Raw genomic sequence first — 20,730 nt, forward strand, 5'->3', positions numbered from 1 at the left:
TAGAGCTCTCAGGGCAATGCCTGGCAATCAGGCACTATTACATCTTAGGAAAGGCTATAAATTGATGATTATCATTATCATTAATAGTTTTCTTTAAAAGATTTTTTTACTTAAAGAAATCTATTTATTTTAAAAGGCTACATTCCTTATATCACTGCTATAAATCATGAGATGGTCACGGTAGATACATTTTGTAATCCTAATTCAAAAATAAATAATTATAAGGATATTAAACCACCTAAGATCATCTTGCAGACGCCCATTTAGGTACAGGCATTCCTCCTCATGGGAATGCTGGCTTCAGTCATCCCCAGGCCTTTCCAGCCCTGACATCGGATGCTCCTGTTGGGCCTGAGACCTGGGTTTCTGTCCAGCTCCCCGCAGGAAAGCAGCTTCCTCATCTGGCCTAACTGTGCAGTTCAGTAAACATGCTTCTAAAGGCTAAAATGCTAAGCAAAGGTAAGATTAAGCAATGAGAAGACACAATTGTTCCGTTTCAGAGACATTCCCTGTCCATAAGAGGTAACTGCCTGTCCCTCAATAGCTCCCCAAATAAAGTTATCCTGACGCTTCTGGGGCTGCTGGTGAAGGCGCCATCAGCTGAGGATTGTCCCATAGTGCTAGCAGTCCACTCTGACTCCCAACTCTGTCGCCTTCTGGTTACGTCGAGACCATCCTGCCGGCCAAGGCTCACCTTGTGATTTCCCCAGAGTCTGGCGAGCCCATTTGGATCCACAACTCGGAAGATCTTGGCGTCCTTGTCTTCCCACCTGATGTAGGGCTCATACCGGGGGTCAAGGAGCAGCTGATACACGTATTCCCACAGCAGCCGGCAGTCTGCAATTTAGCACAGGGAGTGCAGGCAGCTTTACTGGAGCTGTGAGGACAGGTGTTAGAAAGGCGCTCTTGGAGGCCTCCTGGCCAGGGCCCTGGGAGCACCAGCAGAATGGTGAAAATGATGGTATCCACAGAAACGGCCACTAACGGGGCTCCTCATGCATTGTCTCATGAGTCTGGGAAGTGGCTACCTTTATCCCCAGGAAGAGGTGAGGAAATGGGCTCAGAGGTGCAGAGGTGTCTAACGTTGCCCAGCTCCTAAGTGGCAGGCAAAGCGGGGAGTCTGACCGGCTCCACCCGACATCAGAGCCACGTGAGGGTAGGTGCTGGGCCCACAGGCCGAGTGGCCAGGCCCCTGACCGCAGGTCCCTCTCTGCCCCTGGCCCACTTACTCAGCCCCCTGGACTTCTATTAATTATAACATCCACCCCTTCAAGTTCCCTAATGGTGAAGTTCAGGAAAACCAAGCATGCCATTGGGAGGGTAAGTGGGCATCTGGGAGCAACTGTGTGATCTTGAATCCCAGGACCTGGGCCTGTCGGCTGGGTCATTGCAGGCAAGTTACACAACCGCCTCTGAGCCAGTTTCCTGGTATGGGGTGGTGAGGGAATTAGGTAACATAATAGACCACAAAACCTTCAGCACAGTGCCTGGGATAGTGTAAGTGCACGAAGAATGTTAAGCATTATAATTGAAGAATACAGTAATTGCAAGAGGCTGAAGTGGGAGGATTCCTTGAGCCCAGGAATTTGAGGCAGCAGTGAGCTATGGTTGCATCACTGCACTCCAGCCTGGGCGACAGAGTGAGACTCAGTCTCTTAAAAAAAAAAAAAAAATCCAATTATTGTGGATCATTGTGTGTTTTATTGATACATAATATTTGTACGTATTTCTGGTGCACATGTGAGATCTTGTTGCATGCATAGAATGTGTAATGATCAAGTCAGGGTACTCAGGACACCATCACCTCAAGTATTCATCATTTCTATGTTTTGGGCCAATCATTGTTTTTTAGTGACTTCTAGTCATTTCCAACCCAAAAGCCAGGCTTCTGCCCACTCTGTGGCTTCATAGAATAAATGTGTGGACATAACGATGGGAACGATAGACTCTGGGCACTGGGGACCACTACAGGGGAAGAGCCAGGGCAGAAAAACTACCTATCACAGGCTGGGCGCGGTGGCTCACGCCTGTAATCCCAGCGCCAAAGGAGGCTGAGGTGGGTGGATCACCTGAGGTCAGGAGTTTGAGACCAGCCTGTGGCCAACATGGTGAAACCCTGTCTCTACTAATAAAACAAAAATTAGCCGGGTGTGGTGGCGGGCGCCTATAATCCCAGCTACCTGGGAAGCTGAGGCAGCAGAATTGCTTGAACCCGGGAGGCAGAGGATGCAGTGAGTTGAGATTTTGCCACTGCACTCCAGCCTGGGCAAAAGAACCAGACTCCCATCTAAAAAAAGAAAAGAAAAGAAAAGAAAAGAAAAACTACGTATCAGGTACTATGCTCAGTATCTTGGTGACAGGATTATTCATACACCAAAGCTCAGTGGCACGCAATTTACCCATGTAACAAACCTGCACATGTACCCCCTGAACCTAAAAGTTGGAAAAAAAAAAAAAGAAGAAGAAGAAGAAATGCAGTGTAAATATTATGACTAGAAAAACACCCTTCAGCTTACCTGTCAGTCTGTCAGGTTGTCTGCCTGCTAATCCTTTAACAATGAATGCAGAGAGGAAGTGTATCATTTGGTTAGCACTCAGGCTCTGGAGCCAGACTGCCTGGGTTCACATCCCAACTCTACCAGTGCTGTGTGATCTTGGAGAAGTTACTTAACCTTTCTGTGTCTCAATTTCCATATCTGTGAAATGGGGCTAATAATAGTACCAAACTCAAAAGGCCATTGTAGAATTAAATAAGGGCCTGGGAACCATGCCTGGCACATAATGAATGCTCAATTATTTTAAAATAGATAAAGTTTTAAAAGGCAGGTGTGGCACTCCATGCTAATGTGAGTGTCAGAATATGACTGGTAAATTGTCCCTCTGTGGGAGACAGGGTGAGGCTTGGTGATCCCAGGTATCACTGCCCACTGTAACCAGATTGTGGCCAGCACACAGGACAGTCATGCTACTCCGAAATCCCCCAGCCACAGACCTCCCATCACCAGGTCAAAATAGCCCTGTCCTTATCACTCGTGATGCTGGGACTCAGACTCAGGGCACCTTCCCATGGCCAGAGGAGCAGCCTCCCACTCACCAGCGATCCTGCCATCAATGGGGGCCTGTGGCATCGCAGGGAAGGCACAGACCCCCTGAGTCCTGCAGGTGAGCTCTGCACAGTGACATAAGTTGAGGGACTCCTCCTTGCCAGGGGTCCACCTGGCCAGGCCAGGGTCATCCAGATGGCCAAAGGAGCTGGTAAGCCCTGGGTCTGGTGGCTGCAGCAGGTGACCACTTCGGGTGTCCATCTGAGAAGGGCCAGTCACCTCTGCAAGCAGATGAGCACCAGTGGTAGCAGGCAGTGGGCCCCAAGCCTCCCCAACTCAATCCCTCAATGGTGAGCCTGGGAGCCCTGTGGGGCAGCACTCCTGATGCTCTTCCTCTGTCCAGCCCCTGGTTAGAAGGTCAGGGAGGCAGTGGGGGGCAGTGGGTGAGAGCCAGACAGCCTAGGTGCTAACCCCAGCTCCCACACAAGTAAAAATCTGTCAAGCCTGTTCCCTCATCTGTGAAATTGGCTGCAAAGCCAAGCAGTGACAGAGCCAGGTCTAGAACCCAGGGGCGCTGTATCCCACCTCTCCATTTGCCCAAGTATTTATTGAGAGCCTTCTATGAACCAGGCATTGTTCTAAGAATCTTGAGGATATATCGCTGAGCCCCCAAAAGCCCCTGCCCTCAGGGAGCTTCTATGCTAGTTGAGAGCAGGGGAGATGGACGGTTAAAATAAAAAGGAAACAGAAACAGTATACAATGTGGGAAGAACAAAATAAATCACCCTAAGGCAGAGAGGGAGATCTGGGAAAGGAGCAGGAGTTCCCACTTTTGAGAGGCTGCTCAGGCCTTCCTGACAGTAGCATTTGAACAGACCCGAAGGAGGTAGAGGAGTGAGATCTGTGGGTTTCTAGAGCAGGGAGGGGATGCCAGGCAGAGGGAACAGTAATTGCAAAGGCCCTGGGGCAGGAGCATCTCAGGCTTGTCCAATGAACAAGAAAGCCCATATGACTGGAGCAGCAGGAGCAAGAGAGAGAAGACTGGAAGGGGAAGGAGTCAGCGGAAGAACTGCACTTGGACTCCGAGTGAGAAGGGAGCCGCTGGAAGATGCCGAGCAGAAAAGTGATGTGACCTACTTCTGAATCTCCCTGCGCTGTGGAGAACAGATCACAGGAGGTCAAGAGCAGAAGCAAGGAGACCAGTGAGGACATTCTCCAGAGGCAGTGGGGACTGGAACGGGGCAGCAGGGGAGGAATGAGAAAAGGCTGGATTCTGGATAGGTTTGAGGGTAGGGCTGACAGGATTTGTGGACAGTTGGGATGAGTGGGGGTGGGGGTAGAAATGACATCTGAGCAATTGGAAGTGTGGAGGCGGGGTTTGTGGGGCTGGGGAAGACTGAAAAGGGCAGGATATCAGGCATTCGGTTTAGGGGCTGTGGGGGTTGAGATGCCTACTAGATGCCCCAGTAGAGGGGTGGGGCAGGCAGCGTGGGTGCACATATCTGGAATTTGGAGAGGCTGAGGCATATATTGGAATCATTGGCACCACATGGTGTTTAAGATCCAGGATCAGATGAGATTTCCCAGCATCTGAGTGCAGATAGAGAAGCAGAGAGGTCCTCTGACCCTGGGGTACCCCAACTTCTAGAAGCAGGCGAGAAGAGTAGAAACCAGGAGGTCGAGGAGACACCAGTGGGGTAGAGGAGACCAGGTGAGTGGGGTGTCCTGGAAGCCAAGGGAAGAAAGAGTTTTGGGGGAAGAAGAGGTGACCCCCAGGGTCGAAGGCTGTGAGAGGCCACAGTAAATCAGGACTGAGAATGGCCATGGCATGGACATCCTTATTTTCAGGTTTCTGGAGACCCTGACAAGAGTGGTTTCCACGGAGGGCTCCAGAGAGGAAATTGAGACACGATACAAACAGCTCTTTGCTGGAGATAGCAGAGAAACGGGGAGGTGAGAGGCAGGGAGGGTGCAGCACAGAGGGAGGGCTGCCAGGAGCACCCCAGACAGGAGGTGGGGGCGGGGAGGGAGGGGAGCTTGCCCACACTGGCCACCTCCTTCATTGCTTTGCCTTGAGGACGTCCTGCCCTCCCAGTGAGGCTGATTTGAGGGAGGTACTCAGAGCACCACAAACAGCTTCCTCACCTTCCAGGGAGACTGGAGAGTGCTGGGTGGGCATCTTCATCCTGAAGGCCCCTCCAAAAAAAGGCCCACACACAAGGGCTCGCCGCTGAGTCTTGATGTACTGGAGCAGCTCATACAGGACGTCACCTGGACATGGGTGGGAGGGAGGGCAGGCTGCTGAACAGGCCATGTGGGGAGGGTCAGCCTTGGCCCCCTGCAGCCACCTGCCTCAGGGTGAGGGCTGGCATGTCCTGTCACAGCTTCGTGCTGCTGGCGAAGGGGTTCCTGCTGCAGCTAACAGGAGGCTGGGCTGGCGATGGGCAGGGACGCTACTGCTCCCATGGTGGATGAATTTTAGAAAGACAACCTATCCTGCCAGTAGACGCGGCCGCCTCCAGGGCATGCAGCTTGCAAGGTCAGGCTGCTTCTCAATCCCCGCACACACCCTTGGCTGAGGGCTTGTGCACAGTGCATAAACTGTACCACTGTACCTCACGTTTCTGGGGGCAGAGACAGTTCTAAGGCTCATGGGATTCCAAGCTTTTTAAAAAGTCTGCCCCTGCCTTCTAAGGAGCAAAGCTGTCTTAGCCTCTTCCTAAAAGGCAGAATTAGTAGCCGCTTCAATAAATGGTTGAAAAAAAGAAAGGCCAGGTGCGATGGATCACACCTGTAATCCTAACACTTTAGGAGGCTAAGGCAGGAGGATTGCTTGAGCCCAGGAGTTTGAGACCAGCCTGGGCAACATGGATAGACCCTGTCTCTACAAAAAGTTTAAAAATCAGCTGGGTATGGTGGCACATGTCTGTGGTCCCAGCTACTTGGGAAGCTGAGGCAGGCGGATCACTGGAATCCAGGAGGTTGAGGCTGAAGTGAGCTGTGTTCACACCACCAAACTCTAGTCTGGGCAATAGAGTGAGACCCTATTACAAAAAGAAAAAAAAAAACAAACAGAATTGGGCTGTGTCCAGGGTCCCAGAAATTTCCCTTGACTCATACCTTAGGCTAAGGTGCTGATAGTAGGACAGGAAAGAGGGGATCCATGGGTAGAGAGCCAACCTGGGGATCCCAGGCACCCACCGGGATACAATGTAGAGAGTGGTTACTCGAGCACCAGGAGTGCTTGTAGGAAGATGGAGAGATGAACAAGGGCATGAAGGCGACCAGCCCCAAGCTCACCTGCTTCCCCGCTTTGCCTTGGCACAGGACCATTAGGGCTGTGGGGAAGCTGGAAGCCTTGTCTCTCTGTCCCTGCCTTCCCCTCACCTCCCACTGAGCTCTTGAATCCAAACTCTTAGAAGGACGAAAGTTCCAGCAGCTGCTACAAGAGGCTCAAGGAGGGAAGTGGGTGGGAGGCTTGTGGAGGGAAGTGGGTGATAGAACTTGGGATGTCAGCCAGGAGTGGTGGCTCATGCCTGTAATCCCAGCATTTTGGGAGGCCGAGGTGGGCAAATCACCTGAGGTTGGGAGTTTGAGACCAGCCTGGCCAACATGGCGAAACTCTATCTCTACCAAAAATACAAAATTAGCCAGGCATGGTGGTGTGCGCCTGTAATCCCAGCTACTCAGGATGCTGAGGCAGGAGAATTGCTTGAACCTGGGAGGCAGAGGTTGCAGTGAGCCAGGATCGCGCCACTGCACTCCAGCCTGGGCGACAGAGTGAGACTCTGTCTCAAAAAAAAAAAAGAAAGAAAGAAAGAAAGAAAGAACTTGGGATGTGACATGAGACTGGCTGTGCGTGTTAAGAAGAAAAGGAGCAAATCAGCAGATTTTAGAACGTCTCTTTGCCACATACACTGTGGGCCTGCTTGACCAAAAGACAGCGTACACAGAAAACATCAGCGAATTCTTAAAAAAAGACACCAAATCAGCACAAACATAAGAGCCACCTGAAAACAAGCCAAATAAGACTCAAATGCAATTCTAGAGATTCCTGGAAGGCCCTGCTGCCCAATACCACTGGCCACCCTCCCTCCCACCACCAGTCCCTCCCCACAAACTTCGTGCTGCTGGAACACCATAATCTGACGTTCATTCCTTTGCCCTCAGACCTAGTTTCTGGTTAAAATCAAAAGTCATATTGAGAGTCAAGGCTTTTGCTGTTACCAGCCATTTATACCTCGGTGTGAATGAATATCTGATCTTTCTCTAGTTGGTTTTTTGTTCAGTAGGGGTAGGGGGTGGGAGGCAATAGGATGGAAGTGGGTAAAGGAGACAAGGGCCACAGATAAGGGGAAGAGAAAGTGGGACAGCAGAACAGGCCACTACAGCTCTGAAAACACGTGGTCAAATGGACTCCCTCGCCTCCAAGGCCTGCTCTAGCTAGGACCCATCAGACACACGCATGTGCAGAGGGGCATCTGCAGTGCTGGAAATGAGCATGGTTCCCCAAGGAAGACCTCCTCCATCTCCCTCCCTGGACCCCCCTGGGGTACCTGGGCCGTCCTGGCCTACCAGTGTTCCTACTTAGAGGAAAACCCGTTAGCCTCTCTGACCTGAGCTGGGTGCGCGGTGCCGGAAGTCGTCCTTGGTGAGGATACAGAGGGCGCGTCCATTCATCTCGAACCCGTGCTCCGCGGTGCATGGCAGAGAGTACTCCTGCTCTGCCCAGTGCAGCCAGTGCAGCACGTCCTCCCTGCTCCACAGTGCGGGCTGGATGCCTGCAACCAGCAAGAACCAGTCCCATCACTCCCCGTAGGCCTCCTCAAAGAAGCCTACCCTGAGCACTCCATCTGAGCAGATGCTCCCCTGTCCTGGCTCCCAACCCCCATCATCTTCTGTCCCTGGCACCTGTTCCTTTCCTTCCTAGCACCTTACCTTCTTTGTAATGACATTTTACACTGGATAGAACCATATGTTGGTGTTTATCATTATATATGTATCATGCATGTATTCACTTATTTATTGTTGGTACCTCCTCCCCACCTGTTTTCCAATCATTCATTCAACAAGTGTTTAACGAGAACCTACTTTGTGCCGGCACTGGACTAGGTGTGCTGGGGCACACTGTTATGTGTATTCAGCACCTAGAACAGTGCCTGGAACACAGTAGGTGCTCAAAAAACACATGTTGAGTGATTACTTGAATGACCGAACAGTCCAATGAAAGGGATGTTACTGGCCGGGCACAGTGGCTCATGCCTGTAATCCCAGCACTTTGGGAGGCCAAGGCAGGCGGATCATGAGGTCAGGAGATTGAGACAATCCTGGCCAACATGGTGAAACCCCATCTCTACTAAAAATACAAAAATTAGCTGGGCATGGTGGCGGGCACCTGCAGTCCCAGCTACTCCGGAGGCTGAGGCAGGAGAATGGCGTGAACCCTGGAGGCAGAGCTTGCAGTGAGCCGAGATCGCGCCACTGCACTCCAGTCTGGGTGACAGAGAGAGACTCTGTCTAAAAAAAGAAAAAGGAAGGAGTGTTATGATTTCCCAAATGAGGCAATGAGGCTCCCAGAGGTTAAGTGACTAGTCCACACTCACACAGGAAGCATGAGGCACAGCTGGGATGTCTGGTTATTGAATTTTTCTGCTCCATTGTGCCAACTTGGAATCAGGTTTGCTCAGGGAACAGCCCAGGGGACAAGGGAGCCTCCTACACTCACCTTCAGTGCATGTGTTTTTATTTCTGGCAGTAGCCAGACAAACGGCTGCTGATTCTCCCCACGTTTCCACTCTGCCTGGGACTGCTATGCTCCTAATGCCAAGTTTTGGGTGGTGTTTAGCAGGGCTACATTATGACTTTATGAGCCCTTGACACATTTGCCTTTGTGGGCAAAAAATATTTAAAATAGACTGAGTGCAGTGGCTCACCCCCATAATCCCAGCACTTTGGGAGGCCAAAGTGGGCAGATCACTTGATCCCAGGAGTTCGAGACCGGGCTGAGCAACTTGGCAAAACCTTGTCTCTCCAAATATACAAGAAAGAAAATTTAGCTGGGCATAGTGATGCACACTTGTGGTCCCAGCTACTTGGGAAGCTGAGGTCACAGTGAACCATCATTGCACCACTGCACTCCAACCTGGGTGACAGAGTGAGATCCTGTCTCAAAAAAATACATAAATTTACATCCTATTTTATGACTGCACTGGTATAAAGACTCAGAGCTTACTGGGTTCAGTTCTACAGGTAAGAAAGTTGAAGCAGAAGAGAGAAGCAACGGTCCAAGGCCACACCTTGGCAATGACAAAGACCAGACCAGCCTCTGCTCCCTTATACTCAAAGCAACACAAGAAATGAACTTAATTTTAACATTTAAAACAAAGGAGATCTGCATCCTTCACTGTTCATTCATTCAGCCAATATCTAATGAGCACCAGCTTGTGTCAGTCACCATGCAGGGCCAGGGACATGGCACAGAACCAGGCTGGCAGGCGGGAGGAGTCCCACAACCGGTAACTCTAACGACAGTCCTCCTGATGGCATGCGAGGAGTGCTCACAGTGCCGAGAAAACAGAAAGCAAGGCACTAGAGCCCAGGTTAAAAGTGAGGAGGGTTTCCTTTACTTCTATTTTGGGACCTAAAAATAAATAAGAGAAAAAAGTAAATGTCTGAAATGGCCAAAAAAATGATTTAAGACGGGAAGAAAGAATACATGTGAGAACTAGCCTCTGTGGTACTACATATGACAAAGCCATGTAACTAAGATTGAAAGGTCTTATGCTAAGATTGGCAAGTATCACTGGGAAAAAAAGGTGGATCCCAGGAGTAAGTAAGTGTTCATGCACGCACACATGCATACAAATGTGTGTATGTGTATTTTGTAAAGTTGATACATGACAGAGGTAGGATTTTAATTCAGAGGGAAAGGATAGTTAATCTAATATGGAAAAAAAAAAAAAAAAACCTGATTCTCCACCTGGAAAAAAATATATTTGGGTCCTCACCTCCTGTTGCAGGAAGTCAGGGACCCCAAACGGAGGGACCGACTGAAGCCACGGCAGAAGAACACAAATATAAATTGTGAAGATTTTCTGGACATTTATTAGTTCCCCAAATTAATACTTTCATAATTTCTTACACCTGTCTTTACTGCAATCTCTGAACATAAATTGTGATGATTTCATGGACACTTATCACTTCCCCAATCAATACCCTTGTGATTTCCTATGCCTGTCTTTACTTTAATCTCTTAATCCCGTCATCTTCGTAAGCTGTCCCCAATCAATACCCTTGTGATTTCCTATGCCTGTCTTTACTTTAATCTCTTAATCCCGTCATCTTCGTAAGCTGAGGAGGATGAATGTCGCCTCGGGACCCTGTGATGATTGCATTAACTGCCAAATTGTTTGTAGAGCATGCGTATTTGAACCATATGAAATCTGGGCACCTTGAAAAAAGAACAGGATAACAGCAATCTTCAGGGAGCAAGGGAGAAAAGACTTGGAGCCTGACTGCCGGTGAGCCAGGTGGAACAGAGCCATATTTCTCTTCTTTCAAAAGCAAATAGGAGAAATATTGCTGAATTCTTTTTCTCAGCAAAGAACATCCCTGAGGGTAGGTCTATAGACAGCCCCCTTAAGGTGGCCGCCTTTTACAGTCGAAGCCGAAGGGATGAAATAAGCCCCGGTCTCCTGTAGTGCTCCCAGGCTTATTAGGACAAGGAAATTCCCCTGCCTAAGAAATTTTGGTCAGACAGGTTGTTTGCTCTCAAACTCTGTCTCCTGATAAGATGTTATCAATGACAATGCGTGCCCGAAACTTCATTAGCAATTTTAATTTCACCCCATCTGGTGGTCCTGTGATCTTGCACTGCCTCCACTTGCTTTGTGATATTTTATTACCTTGTGAAGCATGTGATCTCTGTGACCCACACCCTATTTGTGCACTCCCTCCCCTTTTGAAAATCGCTAATAAAAACTTGCTGGTTTTACGGCTTGGGGAGCATCACAGAACATGCCAAAGTGTGATGTCTCCCCCGGACACCCAGTTTTAAAATTTCTCTCTCTTGTACTCTTTCCCTTTATTTCTCAAACCAGCTGAGACACTTAGGAAATAGAAAATAACCCACAATAAATATCGGGGGTGGGGTTTCTCCCGATAACCTCCCACCATTCACATTCATAAAAATCAATTGTAGGTAGATTAAAGGCCTAAAGAATAGAACAATACAAATCTTAATATAGTAGAAATCAAAAACCATATGCACTCAATAAGAGCGGAGGGGACCTCAACCATGACAGGAAACACAGAGGCTATAATAAAAACGAAACACACATTTGACTACATTAATTTTCTGTATTTGCTGCAAAAGATACCATAAACAAAACTAAAAGAACATAGATTTCGGGGAAATATTTGCAATGCAGATGATAGATAAAAGGTTAATGCCTTGTCAAGAGCATCTGTAAATTGATTTTTTTTAAAGACAAAAAAAATCTTCCCAGCCATCCCAGCAAAGCAGGATTTCTCAGCCTCAGCACTATTGATGCTTTGGGACTGATAATTCTTTGCTGTGAGGGCCTATCCTGTGTGTTGTAGGATGTTTAGGAATACCCTGGTCACTATCCACTCAATGCCAGCCTAGTTCCAACAACTAAAAATGTCTCCAGACACGGCCCAAATGTCCCCAGGGGGAAGGGAGCAGCAAAATTGCCGCCAGGTGAGATCCCCTGCAGCACAGCAAATCCACCAATAAGCATGTGACAAGACATGTCACCTCAATAGTCAGGGAAAGGTACCATCAGAGAAGAATAAGATATCATTTAATAGCAGGAGTGCAGGGAAAAAGATGCCTTGCTGGTGAAGATAGGAATTTGGAGCCTCGCTGGGAGATAAGTCTGGTGATACATGAGATGCTGAAAGCTGACTTAGTGTAAAATGTGGAGGCCACATGATGGGCAGATTCCTGAGGGGTCGAGGGCAGGCCTCCACAGCCAGCCAGGGCTACTGCGGCTAGGGGGTCAACCGCCAATTGCATTGTACCTGAACTCATATTTTTTGTGTAGTTCCCCTAGTTCACCATATTGGAGGCTGTCAGCCTGAAAATTCAAAACTGTGATTCCTGGCCAGTTGTGGTGGCTGAGGCCTGTAATTCCTGCAGTTTGGGAGGCAGAGGAGGGAGGATCATTTGAACCTAGGAGTTTGAGACCAACCTGGATAACATAGTTAGACTCTTGACTCTACAAAAAAAAATTTTTTTTAATTAGCCAGGCATGGTGGTACATGCTTATAGTCTCAGCTACTCAGAAGGCTGAGGAGGGAGGGATTGAGCCCAGGAGTTCAAGGCTGCAATGAGCTATGATAGTGCCACTGCACTCCAGCCTGGGCAACAGAATGGGACCCTGTCTCAAAAAAAAAAAAAAAAAAAAAAAGAAGAAGAAAGAAGAAGGAAGAAGGTTGGGTGTTGTGGCTCACGCCTGTAATCCCAGCACTTTGGGAGTCCGAGGCAGGCGGATCACAAGGTCAGGAGTTTGAGACCAGCCTGGCCATCATGGTGAAACCCCATCTCTACTAAAAATAAAAACATTAGCCAAGCACGGTGGCACGTGCCTGTAATCCCAGTTACTTGGGAGGCTGAGACAGGATAATTGCTTGAACCCAGGAGGTGGAGGTTGCAGTGAGCTGAGATCAAGCTACTGCACTCCAGCCTGGGTGACTGAGACTCCATCTCAAAAAAAAAAAAAAAAAAAAGTAAAAACATGCAACAGCAACAGAAAGCATAGATGATGTTGCCAGGCCACTTGTAAATAATGTGACCTAAATGACAGTACCTCAGTTTCATCATCGGTAAAACCAAGGATGATGGAAAAAAACTGTACTGTCCACACAGGGCTGTCACAAGGATGCTATGAGATAATCCATTTAAAGAGCAGCATCTGGCATGTGGCATGTGCTTTTTGACATACATGGAGCTATAGATGTCAATGAGGTAATATGTGTAAAATGCGTAGCACAGGGTCCAACACCTGGCAGGTATTATCTAAGTCAATCACCCTCAAGAAGTCTCCCTGACCTAGTTGCCGGGATGAGAGCAACTGGGACTCCCCTTCCCAATCGAAGGTGAATGTGGGACTTCCCCTGCAGATCGGCCCCCCGCCTCTCCCTCTCTTGGCAATAATCCACTGCATTTTCACTTCTTTCCCATTCACCATCTTTGTCTCTCAAGATTCCAGGCAAATATCACCTTGTCACCTCACTCTCCTGGCCCAGTGGCCTGCTTACTGAGGATTTCCAGCTTGGCCAGCTCCTGACTCCCAGCTCCCAAGGCAGATATGGACAGAGCCCCCTGGCTGGGGCAGCAAGAGGAGCTGCCTGTCCAGGACACAACTGGAGGGCTCAGGTGTCTCCCTGAAGAGTCAACACTGTGTCCCCTACCTCCTTCCAGAGCAGAGCTAGATGTGGGGGCTCCCCTCCACCTCCCAGCTGTATCATCTCCACTGCCCTTATCTGTGGACATAGCGCTTCTTTACGTAGTCACCTGAATCCCCAACTAGAATGTAAGCTCCAGGAGGCACAGACTTTGCCTGTCTCAGTCACTGTGGTCTCTCCAGCCCCTACAGCAATGCTTGGCACGTAGTAACTGCTCAACAAAAATAAATTGCTTAAATAAGTGAGTTGAGCAAAGCAGTGTGGAGTCACCCCCAGGGCTTCCTTGCCTGCCCTTTCTCCAGCCCCTGACTCCCACCCTGACTGGACCTCTCTTCCCACAGCATCCCTTTTACTCTCTTGCTGAAGAAACTATTGCTCCCAACTATCAAGCCCTTCAAGTCAAAACCCCTCTGTCCTGGTTTCAAGACCCCTCAAAGTGCCCCTCCCCACCTGACCAAAGCTATTTCCCACCACTTCCCACCACACCCCTGTACTTTACTGGGTCTAGTGAGCTCCAGGAGCCACAGAGCCTGACCAGCATTCGGCAACCAAATCAGAATGAACAGCTGGCTTTTCCCTACCTTGCAGGATCCTCTTGCAGGAAGAATGCAAGAGACAGTTAAAGTGCTTGGCCAGTACGCTAAAAACGGGAGCTATCATAACCTGAGGCTAGAAGCAGTTTCTCAAAGCAAATGGCAGCTGTGGGGTCTAAGGGATGCCAGTTCGAATCCCAGCTCCACCATTTTACTGGTGGGTGGCTTTGGACAAGATAATTCACCTAAGGCCCACTTTTCACAAATGTAAGGCAGAGATAACAAAAGAAGCTACTCTCCATGCCTACTGAATATATTCAATCAGATAGTAAATACGGTATGCCCATCACAATGCCTAGTCAAGAGTGAAAACTCAAACAATGGCCTTTATGCTGATTATCAGCATCCTCACTGGCGGAGCCCAGCCCGAACACAGAGAGACTAGCTTGCTTCTCTGCCGTGATGACTACGGCTTATCAATTACCATGTCCTTAGTTTATTGTATGTCATTGTGTCTCCAGAGACCCCTTAAATCTGTCACCCCATTACTTGGCCCCATTCTTAGCCGATAATCCTTTTCTTGGTAATCACACCAAGCTTTATGGTCATCACTGTGGGGGGCGGGGCCAGTGCATATAGTTCACATTGTGTACTGCACAAAGATACCATCAGAGGAGGGGAATGGGAGGATGGAGGTGAAATCCAGCCAGGACTTTGACTGGCTTCTCCCCAGAGGAGGGGCCTTTCCAATTTGCACAAAGATGCATATGATCTAGCCCTGACCTTGTGTTTAGGGAGGAGAGAGGTTCTTTATCCTCATATTAATAGTTTTTGCAATTCCCCATCTGTTTGTTTGGGTCCTCACCACCGTATTCCTTTTCATTGCCAGGTGATGATGTCACTGTCAACACTCACACCTTCCAGTGAATTAGAACATTCGCTTTTAATCTCCATCCTCCCATTCCACCCCACCTCTCTGGTGTTCTACACCCACATCCATCTGGTTTCCTGCTTCTCATATGCCATGATCTTGGGCAGCATTTCTCAAACCATTTTGACGTCAACCCATGGTAAACAAATACATTTTGTACCCACACACATATATATATAAAAATAACCTAAACAAAGTAGTCACAAATCTCAGCTACCTTTACTATTTATAATGCACCCTGATGTGTTGTTCTATTTCAATTTTTTAAAATATTTATCTTGGTCCACTAAGTTGATTTCACTTCCTTAGTAAGTCTTGACCAGCATTTTGAAAACAAATAAAATGTGGTTCTCAAACCAGCAGCATCAGCATTACCTTCTGCAGAGTTTATTAGATTCTGCAGAGTTTATTAGAAATCTCCAGAATCTCAGTCCCCATCCCAGACCTACTGCTGAACCAGAATCTGCATTTCAACATGGTTCCCAGGAGATTCATGTGCACATTAAAATCTGAAAAGCCCTGATCTGGAATACCAGGAAGCCACAATTGTTAACGCTGATCTATTAAATGAAGTGCCCAGGAACTCTCTCACACGTGAAGGATGTGAACTTGAGCATGGGCACCCGAAATCTGTTCAAGCTTCCCAAAGGCCCATTTCTCCTGCTTTACACTTCCAAGGAGTCACAGAGAGGTATTATCCCTCTCCCTGTGATTCTGAATATAGGACATGGCACTCTACGTCTCTTCCCGTGGCTTATTTACAGCTAGGAGCTTTGAAAGTCAATTTCAAAACACAAAGAAGTCTCATTTCCTCTGCATCCAAAGCGAGAAGTTCACAGACCTTTTCTCTGGGGAATAAGCTCCAGGGAAAAGAAGAGATGCAGGACCGAGAAGTAAGAGTCCTGGGTTGGAGGCCTAGTCTGGCCGTTAGCATCACAGATGACCCTTGCCCTCCCCGAGTCTCAGTTTCTCTGTCATTGAATAAGGCCATGGTGGTGACCATCTCTGAACTACCTCCTCTCAAAATTCTCCCAAGTTGTCCCTTGAGGATACATTAACTCCTCCCAGACTCACTCTTCTGTGACATCAGCCCAGTTCTGAAAGTGGTCCTAGAGTCTGCACTGCCAGCTGTCCCTGCCCTGCAGCTGCATCCCCCCCATAGCTCCTGACTCACTCTGGCCTTGGGCAGACCCTCATGGCCGTGGACCAGGGATGGGGAGGTGAGAATCCTCTTTTGTTCCCCATTTCCATACAGGGAAGCATAGTTGTGAATCTCCATGAATCCCACTCCTCCATCCCAGTAGACCTCATGTCCCTTGCCACAACCCTGAACATCACAGTTGTCCTCAGAGTGGACTTTCCACTGCTTTACTACACATCTTTGTCAGGAAAATCAACACCAAAACAGTGAGCTCTGCAGGAAAATAACTTCCGTGTTCCTCTTAGCGTCAACTCACAAGGCTAAACAAGATGTGTTTTGTTTGTTCACTTCCTGCTGAGGCAAATCAGTCCTGACTGCTAAAAGGGAGGCTGGAGGTAGGGGAGGGAATGGGGTGGGTGATGGGGTATAAACAAGCGAGATGGACAGAGATGGAAATCCAGCTTCCAGAAATTTGGGAAACTGGGCTGAGATCACCCCCAACAGGGCTGAAAAGTCGAACCCTCATTTTGTGTCAGCAGTTGGCTTGTTTGGGATGCTGTTGACAGGAAAATGAGTCATTTGGCATCCCCTATCTTTTAAAACTGTCAGATATTTACTAAGGGCCAGAACTGTATTGTCTGAATATTTGCAGATGTTCCAATAAATATGAGTCATGGAATCTAAGATGACAGGTATAGAAGACGCTGCTGGGGCCCTGCCCATAGGCACTGCCTCTCACCTTCGCACTCTGAAGGCTGCCAGATGCCCCATCTGACTGCCTTGGGTTCTTTCTGGCTGCGGGAAGCCCTTAGCCAGTGTACAGGGTAACTTGGAAATGCTGGAAAGCCAATATCCCTGGAAACAGCATTCGTCCTGTCATGGAAGGGAAGTGAGTGGATAACCCCCTTACCCATTGGTTGGAATAACTTAGGATTCACTGTCCCCAGAGACCCCATGGTGCTAACTGGCCCAAAAGAACACCTCTGGGATTTCTTTCTCTTATTTGTCTTTCCTCCCCACTCCTCACCAGTATTTTAGGGTTTGCTCCTGGGGAAATCTAACCCAAGGCAACAGAACTGGTAGCTCAGGAGTTCTAATCTAGGAGAAAATAGGCCACGATGACCTGCACCCTGAGTTATGCAACCAGAGAATAGGCTGCCTCAAGAGGGGATGAAATGCCTGTCCCTAGAAGTGTGCAGGAATATCTGGTGACCATCTCAGAAGGGCCCACAGAAGTGACCCTGCATTGTTTGGAGGTCCTGGTGTTCTTGACAGAGATCCCGAGTCATTCATGCATTCATTCATTCAGTAGATATTTAGTGAGCTTCTGAACTTAAGAAGTTTGGTCTTAGGAAAATAGGATTTCCCAGGGCTCAGAGAAGAGTTGTGGGTCTTGTGCTTGAGCTTCACTATTAGAAAGTATTTCTTAGAAGTTGTGTTAAAATTTCTAACCTTGGCCGGGCACAGTGGCCCACACCTGTAATCCCAGCACATTGGGAGACCAAGGCAGGTGGATCATGAGGTCAGGAGTTTGAGACCAGCCTGGCAAATATGGTGAAACCCCATCTCTACTAAAAAATACAAAAATTAGCCAGGCGTGGTGGCGCACACCTGTAGTTCCAGCTACTTGAGAGGCCGAGGCAGGAAAATAGCTTGAACCAGGAAGGCGGAGGTTGCAGTGAGCTGAGGTCATGTCACTGCACTCCAGCCTGGGTGACAGGGCAACACTCCATCACAAAGGAAAAGCTAAAGAAAACTCAGCAAAGAAGCAGCAAACAGAGGGAAGGTAATTTAATTTTAGCACCTGACCAAAATTAAATTTTTAATTGACAAATTATAAATAATAATTGTATATATTTATGCGGTACAAAGTTATGTTATGAGATATATATAAAATCTTGGCCAGGCACAGTGGCTCGTGCCTATAATCCCAGCACTTCGGGAAGCCGAGATGGGAGGATTGCTTGAGCGCAGGAGTTTGAGAACAACCTGGGCAACATAGACAGACCCTGTCTCTTACTTTAAAAAAAAAAAAAATTAATTTTAAGGGCCAGGTATAGTGGTTCACGCCCCATAATCCCAGCACTTTGAGAGGCAGAGGTGAGAGGATAGCTTGAGCCCAAGAGTTCAAGACCAACCTTGGCAACATAGTGAGATTTCCATTTCTACTAAAAATTTTAACATTAGTCAGTGTGCCTGTAGTCCCAGCTATTGGGGAGGCTGAGGTGGGAGGATTACTTCAGCCCAGGAGCTCGAAGTTGATGCTGCAATGAGCTGTGATTACACCACTGCACTTTAGCCTAAGCAACAGAGCAAGACCCTTGATCTAAAACAAAATAAAAATTTACCTTTAAAAACTCAGCTTTTCTCCTCCCCTCTACTTACGGAGTCTTCCCGGCAGCTTGCAGATCCCCCTTTCACCCAGCAGGTTAATTTGAGCTTCACATCTGGCTTGCACGTGGGTGCCTAGGGGAGGCATGGCTGCCACAGGGCTTATAGGAGAACCAGCCAATTCTCCCTCCTAGAGAGAGAGAAACCAGGACAGAAGAAGAATGTCTTGGTAAGGCTCAGCCATCTTTAAATGTCTTAAGAATTTTTTTGGAAGGGAAAGAGTGTTTATCTCTCCCAATAGACTGCATCAACCTTAAAGTTAGGAACCATGTATATCTTCAACCCAGTACCATCAACATCTTGTACCCAGTGGGCACAATAAATGACATCCTTCCAATTCAAGCTTTCCATGCATGTGCCTAACTCCAAGAGGGATCCCCTGTCAAGACTTGTATGATTGAAATCTGAGAGCCTAGGAATACTCACTGGATCCTTGGTGCGGACAACACAGGAAACCTGAGAGGCCAGTATCAAAAGACCTTAAATCAGAAATAAACAAACAGGCCAGGTGCGGTGGCTCACACCTATAATCTCAACACTTTGGGAGTCTGAGGCGGGTGGATTACTTGACGTCAGGAGTTTGAGACCAGCCTGACTAACATGTGAAACACCGTCTTTACGAAAAAATACAAAAATTAGCCAGGCGTGGTGATGGGCGCCTGTAATCCCAGCTACTCAGGAGGCTGAGGCGGGAGAATCACTTGAACCCGGGAAGTGGAAGTTGGAGTGAGCCAAGATTGCGCCACTGCACTCCAGCCTGGGCAAGAGAGCAAGACTCCGTCTCAGAACAAACACACACCATTTTCAAAAGAGAAAAAAGGATAAATTTCTGAATCCTAAGGTCTCACCACGGGAAGCCTGTATCTTTACAATTCAACAATCAGCCTGGCCCCCAGAGATGACGGCGATTCATCCATCCAGATGAGAAAATGAAGAAGGTGGCAGGATTTTGTAGGAATAGGAGGCTCCTTGGGGCTCATGCCCAGCCACAGGCTGCCACAGCACGGAAAGGAAAAGTGAAACCAATTCCATCAAGTCATTTTTCACTCTAGGATTGTCAAAAGCTTTACATTCATCTCTTGGGATCCCAGGAGAGCGATCTGCTGAGAAAGAATTTGGATCGGAGCCAGCAGAACTCCAGAAGCCTTGGCTGTTGTGCAAGGGGATTCAACACCTTCCAGGGTCGTTCTCACTTCATTTCCAGCCAGACTCCCTTTGGTGCTGTTTCCCAAGTAATCAGACCTCAGGGGCTGCCTCCTAATGGGGAAAGGAAAGCTTACCTTGCTGGAGAAGGGGCGCAAGTCACAGGACTTGCCTAGGACTTGCCTAGGACTTGCAGGAGGCTCTTTGTCTACTCCTCTATCCCCATCCAAGTAAGAGGAGCGGGGAATTCCGGGGCTGTAACTGCGTGGGAAATGCCAGCCATGGAGCTGCTGAGGATCAGACTCCTGGGTTTCAGCATGGAGGCCAGGGAAGGGTCTGATAAACGGGTATGGGTCTTGGCGAGAAGCGAGTGGAGAAAGGCCTTGGAGTGGGACGGGGCCCCAGCTCTGGGGGCAGTTCCGAGGCTCCCAGGAAACCGGCGAGTGGGGAGGGGCTGCTAAAGAGGGGCTCCCTGCGAGAGAATGCGTTCACCAGCTGTGAGGACCCGGCTTGCGCAGGAACTTCCAAGGACCTCACATTTGGTTGGTGTAGGGACGACCAGTGGTAAGGGGGCTGCAGAAAGGGCCTGCAGGGGCTGTGCGTGATGCCTTCAGAGCTGTGTATGACACTGAGTCACGGGCGGTGACCCGCGTCTGGAGTTGGAAGGGGAGGTGAGTGGGATGAGTGTGAGGTTTAGGAATGTGTTGGAAAGAGAGATTCCCGCCAGGTTAAAAGGTCTGATAAAATAGGTTTGGAAATCTGGATAGTGGGGAAAGGATGAGGGAGCAGGTGGCTCCGCGTGCGCGCTGCGTGTTCAGCCGCCAGGCTCTTACCTGCATTACAGGTGGAGGTGAGGAAGCCACCGGCTTTCTGTCGTGAGCGCTTCCCCGGCTGTGGCTGCTGGGGCCCTAGGCCCGCGCTCCTAGTCCTCCTCCCCCAAACCCCTAACCTGGCTCCGAGAACTGGAAGGTCGCGTGGGAGGAAATGTCTTTCGAGAAGCGCCAAGGCGTGTGCGCCCGGGTCCCCCGCAGGCGGGCAGGGGCGCCAGGCGCTCCGGTAATCGCTATCCTTCCGGGAAACGAAAACGAAAGAGCGGGATGCGGTTCCACTCGCGCC

At 48.9% G+C, this 20,730-nt stretch overlaps 1 protein-coding gene across 1 annotated transcript; it reads right to left on the reverse strand.

Annotated features, from left to right (window-relative positions):
• Positions 1-263: 263 nt before the first annotated feature.
• Positions 264-20,699, reverse strand: ETV7 (ets variant 7). The gene is made up of 7 exons (XM_011986890.1): positions 20,448-20,699; positions 18,466-18,601; positions 7,661-7,825; positions 5,190-5,315; positions 3,095-3,325; positions 695-837; positions 264-410 (listed from the first exon to the last, which is right to left on the reverse strand). Exons 1-7 carry the CDS (start codon positions 20,451-20,453, stop codon positions 264-266), a joined length of 954 nt encoding a protein of 317 aa, XP_011842280.1. The 5' UTR covers positions 20,454-20,699.
• Between the last annotated feature and the right edge of the window lie 31 nt (positions 20,700-20,730).

The sequence above is a fragment of the Mandrillus leucophaeus genome, unplaced genomic scaffold (assembly GCF_000951045.1).
Source record: "Mandrillus leucophaeus isolate KB7577 unplaced genomic scaffold, Mleu.le_1.0 Scaffold3, whole genome shotgun sequence".
In the NCBI taxonomy this organism is placed as follows: domain Eukaryota; kingdom Metazoa; phylum Chordata; class Mammalia; order Primates; family Cercopithecidae; genus Mandrillus; species Mandrillus leucophaeus.